Source organism: Mastigoproctus giganteus, chromosome 8 (genome assembly GCF_048544385.1).
Source record: "Mastigoproctus giganteus isolate SK-2022 chromosome 8, ASM4854438v1, whole genome shotgun sequence".
In the NCBI taxonomy this organism is placed as follows: domain Eukaryota; kingdom Metazoa; phylum Arthropoda; class Arachnida; order Uropygi; family Thelyphonidae; genus Mastigoproctus; species Mastigoproctus giganteus.
In genome coordinates, this window is record NC_143582.1 from 212,715,924 (window position 1) to 212,736,010 (window position 20,087).

The 20,087-nt window shown below is 36.3% G+C and overlaps 1 protein-coding gene across 1 annotated transcript in view; it reads left to right on the forward strand.

Annotated features, from left to right (window-relative positions):
- BI-1 (Bax Inhibitor-1) overlaps nt 1–18,558 on the forward strand; it is an 88,382-nt gene extending 69,824 nt beyond the window's left edge. Inside the window, exons 7-8 of the mRNA XM_090379209.1 lie at nt 10,583–10,652; nt 18,315–18,558. Of these exons, the coding sequence (XP_090235335.1) occupies nt 10,583–10,652; nt 18,315–18,341 (97 nt within the window). The 3' untranslated portion in view covers nt 18,342–18,558. The remainder of the gene's footprint in view (nt 1–10,582; nt 10,653–18,314) is intronic.
- Nucleotides 18,559–20,087: the final 1,529 nt, after the last annotated feature.

Below are 20,087 nucleotides of genomic sequence, written 5' to 3' on the forward strand. Positions count from 1 at the left end.
GGAGCAGCAGTGCATAGCACACGCTTCTTGATTAGACCGGGGTTCGAGCCCGTGACCACCAAATATGGAGGATGTGGAAAGGTCAGGGAATGACCACCGCATATCCCGGAGCAATATGGCCTTAGTTGCTAATGCTTCTAAAAACCAAATAAACAAACAATAAAAAAACAACAGAAAATGTAAGAAAAAAGCACAAAATAATATAAAATGTAAGAAAAGTGTAGAATGGAAGCTGAGTGTGAATGTAGATTATGAATCAAGTTAATTGTTTCTCTTCCATTCCCCCATCCATCCATCAGGGCAGATGGTTCATTATGGCCCTTGCCCATCCAAGCAGACACCATGCTGTTACTACTCAGCCGACATGTTGTGGGATGGACTAAACCATGACCAGTGTGGGACAGAACATCACGCAGGCACTCCAACATAGGGATCCCTTTCCCTGTGATCTTTCATTCTTACCAACTAGTTGGTTGTTCTCTCCCTCCCCCTTTGCCTGTTGGGTAACCCCACTGCCATCTGTCAACTTCCACCCCCAGGGTAGGATAGCATTCTGTCCTGTGCCCCTCTACTGTCCCCCCCCACTTCAACCAGGTGGGCATCTTTACTACTGCCCCTTTTCTCTCTATCACTTTAACCCCTTCCCGGAACACTTTTTTTTTTTCCGGAAAATGTGCCATAATGGATAGACTTATTTTATTTTACAGATTAAAAGTATGTATCAAACTCATTGTATAGTTTTATATTTTTTATTAATTTTTTTTGTAGAAAATAAATGGGAGTAATTAACCCATTTGCGCTGTCCCAAGTTTTTTCGTATGGGAAAAAGTGCAAATTATACAGATTTTTTTTTTTTTAATAAATTAGTGCTTGAGCTAAAAGAAAGGCACAGAAAAGGTCCATTACTCATTATATAAATTTAAAAAATCAAGTGGAATGCACAAGCAGTAACCTCCCGCCACAATCAGTAATTGCGAACTAACTACATTCTGACACACAGCTGCCACAAGTGGACAGGCAAGGTAAGCATCGCTTACGGCCGGTTCACGGTTCAAGAGGGCAAAGAAATATTTTTTGATATTGTTGTTTTTTTTTTTTTTATTATTTTTGTTGGTTCAGTATTCTGCATTTAGGACGGCAAATTATATTTTGCTTACTGGCAGCACAGGAACGTGCACTACCGTTCTGACGTTGCTGTACGATATAAGTAAAACTAAAGCCAGTCGTTTGCTGCCGGGCTTAAGAAAATCCCTGAGAAAACTCGGATTTACCTGCCTAATGCAAAATTAGTCAGATAAATGCTTTTCAGTCTTAATTTGGAGGTATTATTGTATCCCGAGATATTTCGTGTAGTTCCAAATAACATTTTAAAACTAAAAATGAGATCTCGGGATAATCCATGAAGGGGTTAACCCCCGTCTCACTTCCTGTCTTCACACTACTACCTTCAATCTTTCTTTTTTTTTTATTGGGTTCTCCCTGTCTACCACAGGGTTTGCCCCACCATTGCTTTTCACTGCCTGGCCCACCTTGTGGTGCTGGATGGTAAACTAGAGGTTTTTGTGTGAAAACACAGGCCCCCCCTAGGCAGAGGCTGAATGAACAACACAACCCCACACTAATACTACATAAATCTGGCCTTTACGGAGTTTGTATTCATCACATTGCCTGACGTGGAGTTGGGGGAAATCCCTGAAGCTGCATTACAATTAACACCTATAGTCCACACATGGCATGCAACTGGAGGAAGGCCATGACTGGTATACTGTTCAGTGTTGTCATCACAGCTTTTTGAATGGTGTCAACGTCATCAAAATAACGGCTTTCAGTGGTACCTTGAACTTCAGGAACAAAAAGTCCCACGGGGTTAAGTCTCATGAATATGGTGGGTGCAGCAGTACACAGATTTTTACTAGCCAGAAATTCCTGAACAGCGAGCCATTATAGCTTGGTGCATTGTCGTGCAAGAGGAATCAATGCTGGAGTTCTCCATACTCAGGGTGAACATGATGGATTCTCTGCAACAGATGTTTCAAAATGCCTAGATAGTAGGCAGCAGTAATACTTTGGCTATTGGGCACAAACTCTTTGTGCACAATTCCTTTGCTATCGTAGAAGTTATGAGCATAGTTTTGATTTTTGATCTTTCTTGATGGACTTTTTGCTTTGGAATAGTTTGCCAACTTCCACTCCACAATTTGTCACTTTGTTGCAGGGTCACTGAAAACAGTCTCATCATGTGTACCAATTGAATTCAGGAAGTTGGGTTTGCTTTCAGTTGCCTCATTGAGCTCTCTGCAGTATTCAACTTGTGCCTGTCATTAATAACTGTCTGTTAACAAGTATGGAATAAATGGTGCACAGACCTTAGTTTTTTCAAATCTTGGATTATTACTTGTCAAATGGTATCCTTATTAATTCACAGATCTGAAGTCATTCAGTGTGTCGTGTCATTGGTAATGATTTACCACACATTTTCAATCAGCTCTGGCATTTTAACCGATTTTGCTTGGACCAGATGTTTGTTGTCTTTCATGGGTGAAACGTTATGCTACTTGAACACATGTGCACAAGACAATTCTCTCCATAAACTTGCTTCATTGTTTGAAACATTTTTGTGGCACTTTTGCCCTATTGAACACAACTTTTGTTTGCCCTTTGTTCCATTATCCTTCCACAACAGACACAGGAGAGACATGCAGTTCAGCTTAAACTGTGTTCTGAAATGGCAGAAATTTCTGCTGACCTTGACTGTAGTGCTTGAGGAACAATCACATTATCATTTCATGTTTACTTCAAGTAGATACCAGCACTCATCTCATAACATCAGTCATTTTCCAATTACTGCACTGACCATTGCAGTCAGTGTATCAGTAAGCTTCCATCCAACCATTTAACACCAGCTACTATCGGAGAATTCAGATTATTCGAGTATCTGTGGTTTTAATAGAATCATGTTTTTGTTGGGGGGAGGGGAGTACATAAATTAATACTTATTGTAAATAAACTTTTCATATGTTTTGTATAACATATTCACACTATTTGGACACCATGTTTGGAAACCATGAATCGTAATGAGTAAATTAATAAGGTGTGGATCCAATGAAAAGTTTTTATCCCATATAAAATACTTCTGATCAGTTTCTTATAGCAGGCAGTAGAAATTTGTGCTTGTATCCATTCCTCCTCTACTGCAACCAGTATGCTCCTCTTGTATAACAGTGGGAGGTATACATATTGGCCATGCCCTGATCCAGTATTTCCATTAATTTGAAAGGTGTTTGATCAGATTCAGAACTGGATTTTGGATCAGCCAGATAAATTGTTGGGCTTAGTTTTGTTCAGCAGGTTTTTTACACTGCTTGTATGGAATAGTGCATTATCATGATAGAACAGAGCCCATTTCCATAGAATTACCAGAGTGGGCACTATGCAGCTGTCTAAGATGTCTGTTTACAAATCTGCATTGATGATTTTGGGTACTATAGCCAATGGTCAGAGTTCAAACCATGAGAAGCAGCCCAACACCATGACTCCACTTCTGAAATTCATTGTGGGCACAGCTGTAATACAACTCATTACCCCATAGAACCACTTTTCGATAAAGATGTGTGAGGTGTGACTTTTGACCAACAGCTCTGCTATGAAAATCTCTACAGACATGTATTTATAAACACTTCTGTGGATATCTGGAGCTTCTACATTAATATTTTCAAAGAATGTTTCTTAGTGTCTGTTCACCACTTTCTTCAGACAGTGATTTTTGTCCATCAACTTTTGCCTTGTCTTGACTGCTTGTGCACATGTACATTTACCATTCATTCATCTTTTCACCACATTAACAATAACAAATTGCTGATATTGCATCTGATAATTAAGCCTCTTTGGAATACTATAAAACATTGTCAACTTTCTTCTTGTCTGTGGTATCTACTATTATTTGCACACTTAAATCTTATCCATTAGATAATTAAATCATTGTCTAATTGTCCTTGTTAATTAAATCAGTTTATTTTGCTAAACTGCATGCAAGTATAAATTGAAGCTGCCCTAATTTTCTTGTGAGTAGCGAATTATAATTCTACAAGTTTTAAATGTACTCTTTTAAAATGTATTTCAGAGTCTAATTTGACTTTTACCTATATTACAAATTATATGAACTAAGTAATTGTATGAGTTAGTCACTTATTTTCATGAGTCAGTTAACCTAAATTACTTTAATCAAATTTCTTTCTATTACATGAAAGTAAAATCTGTTCTCATTTACCATTTAAGCTCTTCTGTGTAAACTAACCATGCTATGCTGCAGTGTGAGAACATAATTTAGAATAGTTTTTTAATTAGCAATTTACATAATTATAAAGAATGTTTCAGAACACTAATTTATTTACATAAATTAAAAATTTATTAGAGATCTGCAAGTACTTAACATGTTCTGTAGTTGTACAAAAAAACATGAATAATGAAGAGTAACAGGTTTCAGTACAGTTCTGCAAAGAAGCCAGGAGAACCTTTAATCCTGATTGATCTGGAGGAAAAAAGATGTTTACAGGTGACATCTTCACTGCTGAGCATCTGTAGTAGGGTCAGCTCTGGTTGTCTTGTGACAATGAGCTGACACCTCATTAGGTTTAGCAGAGCTGTTGATTGTTTTGTTATAAGCATTTTCCTTGGAGTAGAGTAAAGCATGCTGAGGGGATGAAAATACTTCCTGTGTTCCTAATGCCTTTGAATGTTGTAAGCTTCCATAAAGTTTTTTTTTTTTTTTTTTTCCTTCTTGAGATTGTGTATAATAAATATTTAGAACTTTGGGGCTGTATAAATTAAAACCATGGTCTCCTGTAATGATGTTCAACACTTCTTTGTAGCAATTCAATTACAGAAGACCAGTTTTAATTTATGGAACCCCCAAAGTTCTGAATATTGCACACTTGTAAAAATTTCCTATTTGAGAGTTGCACACAGGCATTTATTATAGTTGTGTCTTTTATTATAGTAGTGACAAATGATGCAAGAAAGCTAGCATTAACAAAAAAGAAAAAAACACTTCCCACATCTGTCCATCCACATCAATAATTTTTCTAGTTCTTCCTTAAATTTATTCAAACTACCTACTTCTGCAACAACAGATGGAAGTTTGTTCCAGCAATCAACCACCTGCTGGCCGAAGGCAAACTTCCACACATCTTTCCTGCAGTCATCCTTCCTCAGTCTGAAGGTATGCACCATTGTGTGTAGTCTGAGGAAGATTAGCATTGAGCTTGCACAATTAATCAAAAATCCTTCCATTCAAAACCTTGAACATCTCAGTCAGTTCACCTCTCAAATGCCTAGTCTCCAGCCCCTGCAGTTTGCAGAACTGAATCATGACCCAGACTAGAGCTGCAAAGCAAAGATCAGACTAGCGAGAGTGCTGTAACTTGGAGAAACGAAGGCGTGATTTTCCAACACATCAATCTCAAAAAATGTGCAAAATGCTGACCTTTCTAAAACAGGACATTATCTAGCCAAGGAGGATGTGCTAGGTGTCTAGTGTTAAGAAATTATGCACCAACTCGGCATTCTGATGGGCATCTGTGAGAGCTTGAGGTTTAGGGTAAATGCCCTCGAAGAAATTAATGTGAGGGACCCATCAAGTTCTCAGCTGCCCAGCTGAATGGCAGAGCTCACTCCTGTGCATCAAGCAACACAGAGGCAATCTCCAAGACAGAATGCACTGGTCCCAAAGGAACTAGTTATTGTTGGTGACTTTATGGTCAGGGAGATGGGAATATACTATGCAAGAAGGATAGGTGGAACAGGACCAGGGTATGTCTGCCAGCGGCAAAAGTTGACACGGTAGAGCACATATATCTTTTAAGATCACTAAAGGTGATATTGTTGTATACGTTGAAACTAATGATATTAAGAGTAGGAGACCGGTGGAATTACTTAACAAGTATAGGTCACTGTTGAAAAAAAGCTGAGAATTAGGGTTGAATTTGAAAGTGTCTGCAATTCTGCCCAGACACGATAGGAGGGAGTATATGATGAGAGCCTTGTCGATCAATTTGGCCCTGGAGAGATTGTGCAAGACTCAAGGGGTAGAATTTTTCTCAGCCTGGTCTGTGCTTGTTAGCAGGAGAGACTTTTTCCACAAGCATGGGATACACTTAAATGATTTCAAGAATATTTGCTGATACTATTGAGGCAGAGTTAGGCAAGTTGGAAAACTGCTAGCTTGGGGATACGTGGACTAATAGATTAACAGTAGCCGTTGGCAGAGGTGAAAGTGATTCTTGCACTGCTTCTATTGAAGTGCAGTTGAGCAGCAGCCTGGAAAGCAAGGCAATGGGGGATTTATTTATTTGTTCCACTGACTGCTGGGAGTCATAGTGGAACAAATAAATACATGGTCTGTGTTAGGATAACTAAGAGTAGAAACGGGTACATATTTACTTGCATGTACAGCAATGCTAGGAGTATAGTTAATAAATTTGATGAGCTTGAAGTGCTAGTCGAGACATCAAAGGCAGATATTGTTGGAATATCAGAGACGTCGTGTCACACAGACATAAGCAGTGCAGAATTGTAATTTGGGGAATACAATGTGTACAGAAAGGATAGACAGGAAGGGAGGAGGAGTTATGCTGTTAGTTAAGAAACACAAAATCAAAGGAAGTGCATCCAATTGATGTTGGTGGACAATGCAATGTTAAATCTGTTTGGTGTGACATAAGCACTGGGAAAGGAAAAATGAGAGTAGATGTATGTTATAGGCCTGATGAGTATAATGAGCAATCGTGCAGAAAAATTGATTGGACCAGTCAATCAGAATGTCTTATAATGGGGATTTTAACTTTCCAGATATCGACTGGAACTTGTGGGTTGGTCACTTCCACACTGGCAAGACTTTTGTGGATTTATTGTATGACATGTTTTCTACAGCAACATGTTTGAGAGGCAACCAGAGGGAGTAATACTCTTGATCTGATTATCAGCAGTGATTATTCATACATTAGGTATTTGCAGATAAAGGAAAAACTGAGTGACAGTGATCATAATGTACTGATATGGGAATTATTTAAAGATGTAACTACCATCAAGGCTAAAGGGAAGACCTATTGCTTTCGTAAAGGTGACTACAGGGGTCTCAGACAGTTCTTAAATTCTGTACAATGGGATCAATTTATGATGTTACCAATGTTGAATTCTAAATGGGGAGCCTTCAGGGACTTAATTTTGGAGGCTACTAGGCTTTTCATTCCAGCTAAGAAATACTGTTCAAGGTTTAGGCCTAAATGGATGTCAGATGAACTAATGAGGCTCATGGCAGACAAGAAAAATGAATGGGATGCATATAAAGTATCAGGTGACACAGAAGCCTATGGCAGATATAAACTAGTCTGTAATCAAGTCAAAGGAAGTTAGGCAGGCGAAGGCAAATTACGAGAAATCCTTGGTAAAGGATGCAAAGAAAAACAGCAAAGAGTTTACTTATGTAAACTCTAGAAGGAAAGCGATGAATCAGATTGGACCACTTAACATAGATGGATTGACTATTTGATGTTCATGCTCAGGTAGCTGATAAACTGAATATTTTGCATCTACATTCACACATGAGGAGTTATTCATTGAGCAGAGTGCCAGAAATTTATCAAACTCTAACAGGGAGCTAAATGATTTTTTAATGACTGAGAGCAAATTGGAGGAGAAGTTGAAGTTAAACATAAAGGCACCTGGACTGGATTGGATCTATCCAGTTATATTAAAGGAGGCAGCAAAGGAAGTAAGCAAACCCTTGGCCATAATTATGAGAGCTTCCTTGGACTGAGGGGAGGTCCCCATGTACTGGAGGTGTGCAAATGTATCACCAATTCACAAAGGAGGTTCAAAAGGTGGCAACCAACTGTAAACCTGTTAGTTTAACTTGTGTTCTGGGGAAAATAACGGAATCACTGGTTAAGGAAGCATTGCAAGATCATCTTGATAAGACTGCAGTAATAGTTAAGACCCAACATGGGTTTGTTAAAGGGAGGTCTTGCCTGACCAATTTGATTGGATATTATGATGTGGTCACAAAGGAACTGAATGCCAAAATAATTTTGATATCATGTACTTGGATTTCGGGAAAGCTTTTGATACTGTTGCATGTGGAAGACTGCTATACAAATTGGAGAGATATGGCATTAAGGGTAATTGTTACAATGGATAAAGGGATGGTTGTGTGGGAGAAGACAGGTGGTAATCAATGGGCACTGCGCTTAGTGGTGGCGCCTCCGTAGCCAGGTGGGAAGGAGCAGCAGTGCGTAGCACACGCTTCTTGATTAGACCAGGGTTCGAGCCCGTCACCACCAAATACAGAGGATGCGGAAAGGTCAGGGAATGACCACCGCATATCCTGGAGCAATATGGCCTTAGTTGCTAATGCTCCTAAAAACCAAATAACAAACAAACAAACGCTCTTAGTGAACAAATGTTATTAGTGGAGTTCTCCAGGGTTCGGCATTGGTCCCATTGGTGTTTTCTGTGTTTATTGATGAAGGTATATCAGGTTTAATGACCAAGCTTGCAGATGATACAAAGGTTAGCAGTGTTGTTAAAGACAGTATGCTACTCCAACTTTATCTAGATAAGTTGGACAAATGGGCTGAGAAGTGGTAACTGAAGTTTAACATTGACAAATGCAAAGTGCTGCATATGGGTGGCAATAACTGAAGAGATGTACCAACTGTGTGGTACTACACTCGGGAGTGGAAAGTGAAAAAGTCCTGGGGATAATTGTACAGTCTAATAGCAAGTTTGCTGAGCAGTGCAGATGGGTGCCAGCGCAGCTTTTTTTTTTTTGCAGGGCAGGTAGTGGTGTCTTGTCAATGATATATGGGAATTTTGCTGCCAGGGACAGGGTGATTATCCCATTATACAAGGCAATGGTCAAGCTACACCTCGTACATGTCTGGAGGCCTCATTTTAGGAAGGGTGTAGAGTTGCTAGAAAAGAGTACAAAGAATGGCAACAAGAGGGGAACAAAGGGGTGATCTTACAAAGAAAGGCTTAAATTCTGTAAATTGCAGTGCATGGAGAGTAGGCACCTGCAATGTGATCTGAGGTTCGAAGGCCTTGAATGGCTTCAGCAAGCTGAATGCTGATGGAATTCTTGCTCAGATTAAGAACCTGAGGTAGGACAGATTCAAATTGAAGAAAGACAGTTGTAGAACAGATGTGCAGAAATTTGCCTCTAGCCAGTGGGTGGAACAGTCTTCCATCTTTTGTTGTGGAAGTTGATAGCCTAAATAAATTTAAGGCTGAGCTGGACAGGCATTTGGAACGAATGGAGGGGTGAAATGGGTTTTTTTTTTTTTTTTGTCTGATGCTGCATAAGCTTGCTTTCTTGCATCATATGCCTCTACTAATGCTCTACTGATTTCTCGGTATGACCACCCCTCTTTTCATTTCACCAGTGTCATTGCCCTTCTCTTGTGTCCTTTCCAGCAGATCTACATCTTTCCTAAAATGAGGCCTCCAGGCCTGTATGCAAAACTCTAGGTGAAGTGTAAACATTGCCTTATACAATGGGATAATTGCTGCCTCATCCCTGCTAATAAAGTTCCAGTATATCATTGACAAAACCTCATGAGCTGCCCTGGCAACCTATCTGCACTGCTGAAAGAAGTTTATATCTGACTGCACACTACTCCCAGACCTTTCATTTTACACTTTGCTGAGTAGTACCACACAGTTGGTGCATTAATCTGGGATTACTTTTACCCATATGCTGCAGTACCTTTCATTTGTTAGTGTTAAACTTTAGCTGCCATTTTTCAGCATATTTTATCTATTAATCACGTCACCTATCCCTGTGCGATAGGGTAAAATGAACTTGGGACAGTCTGAGGGAACTTACTTGTGGGAATGGTTGTTGAAGTTATCTATAGTGCATTCAGTAAATCTCAGAGCATTGATAATAGGTTAAAAGCCTAGCATCAAATTAATATAAACTTTTTGGAATGCATGATTGTATCCTTAGAGCAGAGAAGTAAAGATCAGTAGAGACAACAGAATTATGACATGTTCAGGAAAGTTGTGTTAAAATACCATACAGTCATGTTCTACAAGAACCAAAGGTCTCAATGCTACCTAATTGATTTTTTTAATTAAGCTGAAATTTACAGTGTAGTTTTTTCTCTAGCATCAAAGTAAACTAATTATTGCAACCCAAAGTCTTGCAGTAATTGGGTATTGCCTATGTTTTGCAGATAATCTTACTTTGAAATTAAGCATCATTTACATCCAAATTTATAAAGAAGTAATTTAAATTTACATGCACTTGTTTGTTTTTGAATACCTTTCCACACTTTTATTCTGTTAAAAAAAATGTTAGAAATATAAATCCATCCTTTATTTAATACTTATTTACCATTTTATTTGTTATTTTATGCTTCATTGCTTTTTTAATTATTATTATTATTCTGTTTAATTCCATCTAATTTACCATCTTCATTAAAGACTGTTCCTAGGTATATTTATTTCTGTAGTAAAGTATTATAATATAACTTGCTTTTCTTAATATATTCTTACATTAGTAATTTGTTCATATTTTCAGGCATTCTGTAAACTTATTCATTGACTTCATTGGTGTATTTCGACGTCTCTTGATAATATTGACACAGAAGGTAAGTATATTATAAGGTATATCAGAATTACACTATATTTAATTGTAGATTAAATTTGACTAATGCTATTTATCTTTTCTATTAGTCTTTCATAAATCAAAAATCTTTTGAGGAATAATCACTTCTTAAAAATGCTGTTTATTGACCGTTTTGGTCTATTTCACCATGTCATGTCCCTTAAATATTAGTAATACATGGGGTCACACAGTTTCTGTTAACTGCAATATACACTTTTGCCAATGTTGAACCAGCATTATAAAACTGCTTGTATGTGTTGGAGCAATCATTAACCTGCAATCAATTTCCAATTCAGAATGTTTTACTTATGTAATCCCATTCTTTAACAGATCAAACAGATAATAATTTGAGAATATAAGATTGAATCTTCACTTGTTGAAGATGGATATTATCATGAAAGAGTATGCCATTTCTTTTTTAGTAAAGATTGATGATGGGAACAAAAGTATTGTCTTGCCAAATAAAGCTTCAATTCTGCAAATTTTATTGTCTGAGACTAGGCACCCAAGGTGACCTTGATGTGAGATGTTTAAGGCTTTGAATGGTTTGAGTAAGCTCAGTACTGATGACATTCCTCCTTTGGCTCAGACTGCACACATGAGGGAGCATAAATTCAATTTGAGGAAGGATTGTTGGAGATGTAAGTTTACCTTCAGCCAGCAAGTGGTTGATTGTCAGAACAAACATTCCATCTAATGTTATGGAAATGGCAGTTTGAATAAATTCAAGAAGAACGAGAAATTATTGCAGAGGATAGACAGGTGATGTGTGTGTTTTTTTTTTTTTTTGCTGATGCTTTATAAGCTTGCTTTCTTGCATCATTTGCCACTAGTAATACTAAACATGATCTTTTGATTCAGCAATTAATGCCTGAACTGTATTGCCCTAATGTAATCATAATTCACTTTTCCATAAATTCCACAAGTGGAATATTTCTTTTTTGTATTAGTATTATAATGCTATATGATGCAGAAAACTGAAAATTCAAATTGAATTTTGAACTTTTCCATCTCTGCTTCAACCACTGTGGAAGGCAACTTATTCCATTGATCTGATGCTTTGATGAGATGTGCCTTATATCTTTGCATTAACCTGTAAGTAGTTAATAAACCCAGTAAAATGGTGTTTGCTCTGGTGAAATTCTAAACTTGAGATACAAAGTGTACGTACTTTGTCCCTACAAACATACCATGAAAAGGTATTTATTTTACTTTGATCATGTCTAGCTAACAATGTTTTTTTGCCATGTACTCATTGGAGGAAGTAAATGGGCAGCTGTGATCTTAAAGTGCAGAAATGGTCTTAGCATAAACAATGTCCAGTGCTTTGCTATAACCTATCATGATGTATAAAAATAATTGGCAGATATTGGTTCAATTTTCATGAAATTTAGAATGATGTGGCAAATCTTTCTAAATGATCCAAATATAAAATTTCATGAAAATCTGTCCTCTAGGTGTCATTATTTTGTGATATTATTTTCCGTTTAATACTTTTTGTCCATGCAAAAAGGTTAAATTTCTCTCCTTTGACACTAATACTAGTGAACTTAACTTCACTTGGACTGCCCTTGCAAATTGCTGCTATGTAAGCTGTTCATAGTGCTTGCATGAACCAGTGACCTGTTTGACTTATGTAAATAGCCAAGAGTGAAGAGATGATAGAAATGCCAGTGAATGGTTAAAGCTTAATTTTTCATTACAATTGTGTAATTTTGCCTTTGTACATTTACCTCGTGGAATTTTTTTCATGTGTATAAATTTAGTTGCTTTTTTATAGAAGAGATTTAATCACAGAAGCTGCTTGATGTGCATTCCTCATTTTAAATAATGAAATGCAAAATTCCAATGTTCTGAGAATTTTTTTTTTTTCTTTTTTTTTGTTATGCATTATTTCAGTGTGTAGTTAATGTAATCTTTTCCTTTCAAGCAGGTTCTTGCAGTTAATCTCTTCCATAAATAGTGGCTTTTTTATGCACACGCTAAAATAAAATTTTACAACTGTATTGAAATTTTTTTTCTTTCTTTTTTTCCCTAGCTATTTTAAAAACTAAAAAAAAAAACAGGGCAATGTGGCTTTTTTTATTGCAAGGAATACAAGCAAATTACACAGCGGATAATATTGGGGGAAAAAATGGCTGCACTTCCTTTAGCAGCCACATACATTTATATGTAATAAGCAAATAATGCTCAGTTTAATGTACATCTTGTATTACATTGAGCTGTATATGATTGGCGACAATAATGAAAACATCAATATGTTTATTACCTGTGAGAAACTGAATTTCTCCATAGTACAATTGTTATCCTTCTCATGTTGATTAAATTAACTTGTTAATTACAAACATCCACCAAAAGATTTTTAACAATTTTTAAATAAATTGTTAACAATAGTATGACAATTTCTTTAATGTGTGCACAAGGTTCTTTTAAACCTATTGAAATGGACATATTTGGTACCTTGAATTCCAAATTACCAAGATTCTATTTTGATCCATTTTTCCTTCAGCATAGTGATCAGTTCAGCTGTTGATTGTGGGTATGTTGACCACAATGAAGCCACCATTCCAGGGTATGTAGTATCACATGGTGCATTATCATGCTGGAACAAAAGAGCTCTCCACATACTGCTGCCATAGTGCAGAAAGAGTGGATTTTTTTTATTTATGAATACCCCAAATAAGAAAGGTATTAGAACCTTTGGTACTTAGTACCGCACATAGGCCACAGACAGAGAAGACATTAGCTAACATTACACTTGAATTTCTGTAGGTTTTAATTTTTGGGAACTACATGTGAAGAAAGGTTGTTCCAGAAAATACAAATAAAGGATAAATCAGGAAGAGGAAAACTTGGTTTGGAGTGGACAGCAAATGCATATGCCAGATATGGGAACAATACTTAATCATAAGGTAGATTTGAAATTTGCACAGAGTGAATAGTTGTTTAGAAGAAAAGTAATGCTGAAAACAATCTTTATAATACATTTATAAGAACAATGAGGTTCAATTTGTATCATGTTATAAGCCTCTTCATTCAACTTAATTTTTACACACGCACACACACGGAGTTGTTACTTGCTTATGCCAAGTGAGACGAAGTCAGTGCAGTTCCTAATAGAGGTATTGATCTTGTTTAGAAATCTGTCATCGGAGATAGTAGTAGGTGTGGTGTTTTTTTTTTTTTGCGAGAAATAAGACGGGAATTGTTCATACTATTGATGTAGTGCATGGCATTCATTGTTCCAAGAACAACAACCAACCTTCCAATCCCAAACCAAGAGAAAGCTCCAAGTGGGAAACACCTACCCAACATCTTAATTGGGGTGAAACTTTCTGGCAAATATTGTTCTTTACAAACTTGCTAGACTTGAACATGGCCATCAAGTGGGAAACTGTCTACCATGACTTGTTACTCCATAACATGGCTATTTAGTTTTCCAGGAACTAGTTATAATGTGCAAGTTGTTGCTATGCAGTATGTTGTGATGTTTGCTTTGTTTGAGCCAGCTCTTCCAAAAAAATTCAGTGCTGTGCAGCTCCCTATGTATCATCCATACTACAGTCAGATCAGTTCTCAGGTAATTATGCATTTCAGGTGCAGTTCCAGCTTTCTAAATAGTTCACCTCCATACAACATTGAAAAACTGAAATTTAAAAAGTTTTTAACAGAAAGAAAAAGGTAGGAAGGCTCTTTATTTAATGTAGAAATACCTCCACCTGACAAAATCCAAAATTTTCACACTGAAATGTCCAAAGCTAATATCTGATTAAGATTTTCAATTGTTGAAGTAGTGGGAAAAAGATATAGAGGTAACCCTTGTATAATATGGTAGTTAAGTTCCTATAAAATGTAGTGTCGTGCAAAACTGTTTTATGCGGGACTAAGAAAAAGTACAAAAAGGGGGTTTCGTTAAAATGTGCCATTCCAGATTTCATGTATCTTCTACTCCTTTAAAAAAATCAGTAATCTGGGTTTGTTTTCTTTTGCTTGATAAATCTTTGAATTTCATTGTATGGAACTAAGCATTTTTGAACTTTGGGCTCCTTTCATTCAAGAATCTGCATTCAAAAAAATAAGATTCTAATTGCTTGGCTAACTTTATGCCATCCTGTATGCTTTTTAGTGTAAAATTTGGAAGTTTAGAATTTTTATCTGCACCATCATCCTCTGAATTGATTTGGTTTTACCTCGATGCCATTTCCACTAAATCTGCTTCGCCGGCCTTCTTTTTCTACCAGTAATTAAGTCTTCAGCAATTTTTTTTTTTTTTAAATTTTATTTAGGAGCATTGGCAACTAAGGGCATATTACTCTGTGTATTTTTTGTCTATTTATTACATGTGTCCTGAGGTAGATTTTCTGGCTTCTGGGTGAAAAACCAGAGTTTCCGGAAGAAAAAACCATGCTAACCTTGCCTGAGCCCAACTAATTTGGCTACGTTGGGAAAAAGACCCATAAAAATTCCTCCCATCATCGACAGGATTCAAACTCGGGTCTTTTCCACCCAGTGTGGGGAAGAGGGCGATTCTATAAACTGTGCTACCCATGAGGACTTAAAAAGTAGTCGTATCAACTAGATTGTAGTTATAGCTTAGCTTAATTATCAGCACTCACCATAATTAAGCTAAGCTATACCTACGATCTAGTTGCTACATCACAGCACATAAGGATTCCTTAATATATCATCAATAGTCGTATCATTAAAACCTTCCCCTTGTACCGACGTAGCAATTTCTACTGTTGCACTAATTCTGTTTTATGCCAGTTCAACCATATTTCCTGAATGAACTGACTCTGGCCATGTATTTTCCCACATGCATTTAATGTTGACAGCTTTACTTTTTTTCAGCGATAAAGCTATGATTCTGATACAGTCCATGCCTCCATTACTTCAACAGATTTGGAATCAATTTTTTCCAAAATCCATTGTAACAATTTTCTGATGTAATGAGTTTTAAAGGTGGATATAATGCCTTGATCTAATTGCTGAATGAAGGAAGTTGTATTAACCTAGTACAACTGTGGTGGTAGGGACACTTCAGCATTTGGATGATTTAAATCTTTTGGATGGCCTGGTGTTGCTATTCAGTAGTAAAAAAAACTTTGAAATATTGATTTTTTTTTTTTTTTTTTTTTCCCCCCCCTTCTCTACAAGTTCAATAGCACAGAACATAACACTGGGATTAGGCTGTGACGTAGCAGAGTGGTCAGGGGCGAGAGTGCATAGCATGCGTTCCTTGAGTGGACTGTGGTTCAAGCCCATGACTAAATATGATAAATATTTGTATTGATGATTTATTGTAAACTGTACTGACTTGGTTGTCTTGCAGAAGTATAAACAGGAAAAAAAGGAAAAAACTCCCAAAAACAAAATAAAATACAGAGATTTCTCTTTTTTTTTTTGACTAGTCAACAGTGGGGATTCAAAAAGAGGTGGAAATGTTGAAAACTTACATCTAAAATAATATCAGGGTTTTCCCCTCACAAAAGCTCAAAAATATAGTTATGCGAGGTTTATCAAAATTCTCCAACCATGTTAGAGCAAAACTGTGTTTTATGGGTTGGGTTGCATGTAGAAACAATGCAGGTTGGGTTGGGTGTGATTCCAGTTACTGAGTCTAATAAAATAGACCCATGCAGGACTAATCCACCCAGGAACTGGATTACTAATATCAGTTCCTATGTCTTCTCAGAACTCCTGGTTGACAACATTCGATAAGAATTGGTGGTACCATTTTTGAGTGTCCTCTGCTATCTCAGTCAATTTCTGAGATCTGTCAGTGTTTTTTTTTAACTTTAGTAGCACCATGACATTTACTTTTAGTTATTACATCAGCCACTATGGATCTTGAGTGTTGCAGTTTCTCTAAAATGGCACAAGCAGATTTCTAATGTGGTGTCATATGATGACTGCATTTTGCAAGTCACTAAGCTCATTACCTCACTCCATCTATTGTGTTTTGTTGATCTGCTTCTGCCATGAATGTACTGCTTTCCCTCCATCCTGACATGGATGGGAGAAAGAAGGTATGGTTCAATTTTCCCAAAACACAGGGGTGTCTAGATACTTTTAGCAATGTGGTGTATGTCCAACACAATTTTATTTTTTTAATTATATATATCCTGTGATGTTGGTTGATAGACATACCATAACATGCATATACAATTGAATTATTATACGTATATACGTGGGATAAACAAAAATGGGAACACCCATAGTAAGAGTTAGTTATGTGCTAATATAGTGTTGGACCCACCCTTTGCTTTTAAAACAGCTTGTTTTCCAGTTGGGATAAATTCAAAAAATCTTGTACTGTCTTAAGAATATTGGACCATTCTTCATAAAGGAATGTTTCAAGCTCCTTAAATGATGAAGGTAGAGGAAGTCTGGTGGTTGTACAGGCCATGGGAGATGCTTAGCCTCAGTTTCAACCTCCTCAAACCAAGATTGGATATATCTGCCTGTGCATATTTGAAGAATTATCTTGAAACATGGCATTGTTTGTGGCAAACAATATTTGCACAATGGGATGAACCTGCTCACTCAGAATATTAAGGTAATCAGCAGTAATTTGCCTGTTCAGGGTGATTATTGGAGTTAAAGAATACAAAGATGTTGCTATCCAAAACATTGGACCTCCATGTTTGACAGTTAGCACAAAAACAATCAGAATGATGCATTTTGCCAAACATAAACATCCTTGTTGTTCAGAAAGGTGTATGATGAGCTGTCTGAAAATACTAGTTTCCAATCAGCAAGTATCCACTTTTTGTGCTCTTTACACCATTGCATCCTCTTGCTAGCATTGTCATCAGTAATGAGTGACTTGGCAGTAGTAGCTCTGCCATAAATTTCAGCTTTATGAAGTTCTCACCAAACTTTTGTTAGAAACTGGATTGCTGAGACTCATTTATGTTTGAGGTAGTAGTTTTGTTTTCAGGCTACAATCCTTTTCAGTGTCTGGCAGTCTTTCATTAGCTTTGATTTGCTGCCACAGTTTGTCCTATGTTTTGTTGTTATTTAGTTTTTTAGGAGCATTAGCAACTAAGGCCATATTGCTCCAGGAATATGCAGAGTGGTCATTCCCTGACCTTTCTGCATCCTCTGTATTTGGTGGTGATGGGCTTGAACCCTGGTCTAATCAAGCAAGTGTGTGCTAAGCACTGCTGCTCCTTCCCACCTGGCTATGGAGGTGCCATTTTGTTTTGTCATGCAGACATCACTTTTGATACAGTTGCTCTGGATACATCAAACAAATGGGCAGTTTTAGTCACCAATGCCCTTGCTAAACGTGCAACAACAATTTTTGACTTCTTTGGAATTCAGACAGGTTGGTCATTTTCTTCATGTACCTTTTTTTATATCACCTCTAAATAAACATCAGCCTTTATCATCTTTCCTTCACGATGCTGTGTACAAGAAACAAAAAAAATCACTGCATGCTCATAATATAACACACAGCCATTACAAAAACTGATACTCTCATATCAGGTGTTTCTGTTATTTTGTCCATCCCCCCCCTCCTCCGTAGTTAGTTGGTATTAATAGATGGACTGTAATTGCTTGTATATATTGCTTGTTATTTAGATCATTTTGTGATTGATTGTCTTAATAATGCTTGATAATTTGATTTCTTTTTCAGGAAAGCAACAAGAAAAATAAAGAGTAGACAGCCTTGAGGGGGTGCAAGCATAATGATTAAATTTGTAACTTCAGATTTGCATACACTTTAAAACATTGATTAATGTATTTTGTCATTTTTAACATGCCTAAATTAGATCAGCTGTTTCCTAAAGTTATCCCACATACTTGCAAACACAGTTTATATCTTTTTGCCTTTGTATTCTTTTTAATGGTGTGAAAGAGAATAAAAGTTTGTAAATTTGCAGGTTGTAATAGTTTTTCTACTTCTATTGAGATAGTGTGTGGTGCTGAGTATTGTCTTAATTTGAAAATATTTCCAATAACAATGCATTTTATAATATTTATATTTGTGTCATTTGTACTGGATTAGTTCTTTTCTCGTGTAAAGGAGAAAGAAAATTGCAGTTAACTATAAATTTTCAAGCTTTGTTTATTTTTTTTTTTTGTAATTTAATAATTAGGGTAGAAAACAAACTGTGTGGCTGATATACCATTTAATCAGTCACTGGACAGAATACAGATATGCATGCACGTGCAAACACACACCTACACATTAAATTAGTGATAAACCACATGACTGTAAATAGGTGGCGACATAATTCCTACTGAAAAAAAGTAATGCAGGAATGTTAAAAAGTGACATTCTAGCATTATACAAGTTAGATTATGTCATCAGCCCTCATTTGTTCAAAGTAGAGGAAAGTACATTATTATTGGATACTTCACTTTGATTACAAATTATATCAGATTATAGCATTGTTCAGTTAACATTCTGTAATTGCAGTAGGTTGCATATGTGGAGAAGCTGAAATGTACTCACTAAACTTCAGATATTTTTATTTTTGAGGATTTGAATCCCTTGCAATTTCCAAATAAAGTTGGATGACCATATAAGATCACCTGGTAGTCAAATATGGAATAAGATAACCTGTGTCAATCAAGACATTTAAAAAAATTATTCTTAAAATAAGTTATCATAAAGCATGTATTTTATTGTAAAATTACAAAATAAATCTATAATATACAAAAACTTTTTATTTTTATTTTGGAGCATAATTCATCTGTTTCACATTGTATAATATTCACCTAAACTAAAATAAGAAAAACCTTGGTCTTGCTTTGATTTATTAAAACATTGCTAGAAATGTTAAATTGATTATTTGTACTTAATTACTAATATATTCCATTTGTGACTGTTTATTTGCTTTCAGTTAATTGCAGATTTACAAGCTCATTGTAAACAACATTGTTAGCATGTTATTTTTTTCTCCTCAAGTATTCATTTAAAATACTGGATATATTTAACCCATTTCTTCTCTAGAATTGCAAGAAAATAGCAAAAATATAGGCATTCAGTGGCATCATTCTTATGATTGCTAACCAAATCAGAATAAAGGACTGCTCCATAAGATCAAGGCATATATATATTTTTTTATTTTTAATACTTGAGTACTGCACTCCATCTGATAATATTTTTAAAGTTCTACTTATATAGAGTTCTTCTGATTTATATTTGTGCATGAACATTTGTACATTTTGGTTGAGTGTACACAATATGAAGTACTTGCATGCTTACTAGTGTCTTCAGGAGGCTCACTTGAAATAAGTGATTTCAGTCTGGAACCATCACTTGATAATTCAAGTTGTGGTTGGAAAAGATACCGTTAAATGGAAAGATTCTGATTTCATGAAATCACTTGACTAATACAGATCAGCAGCCCTTCCTGTGGTCTTTTCCAACAGAGAAGAAACTTGATAACAGAAATTGTTT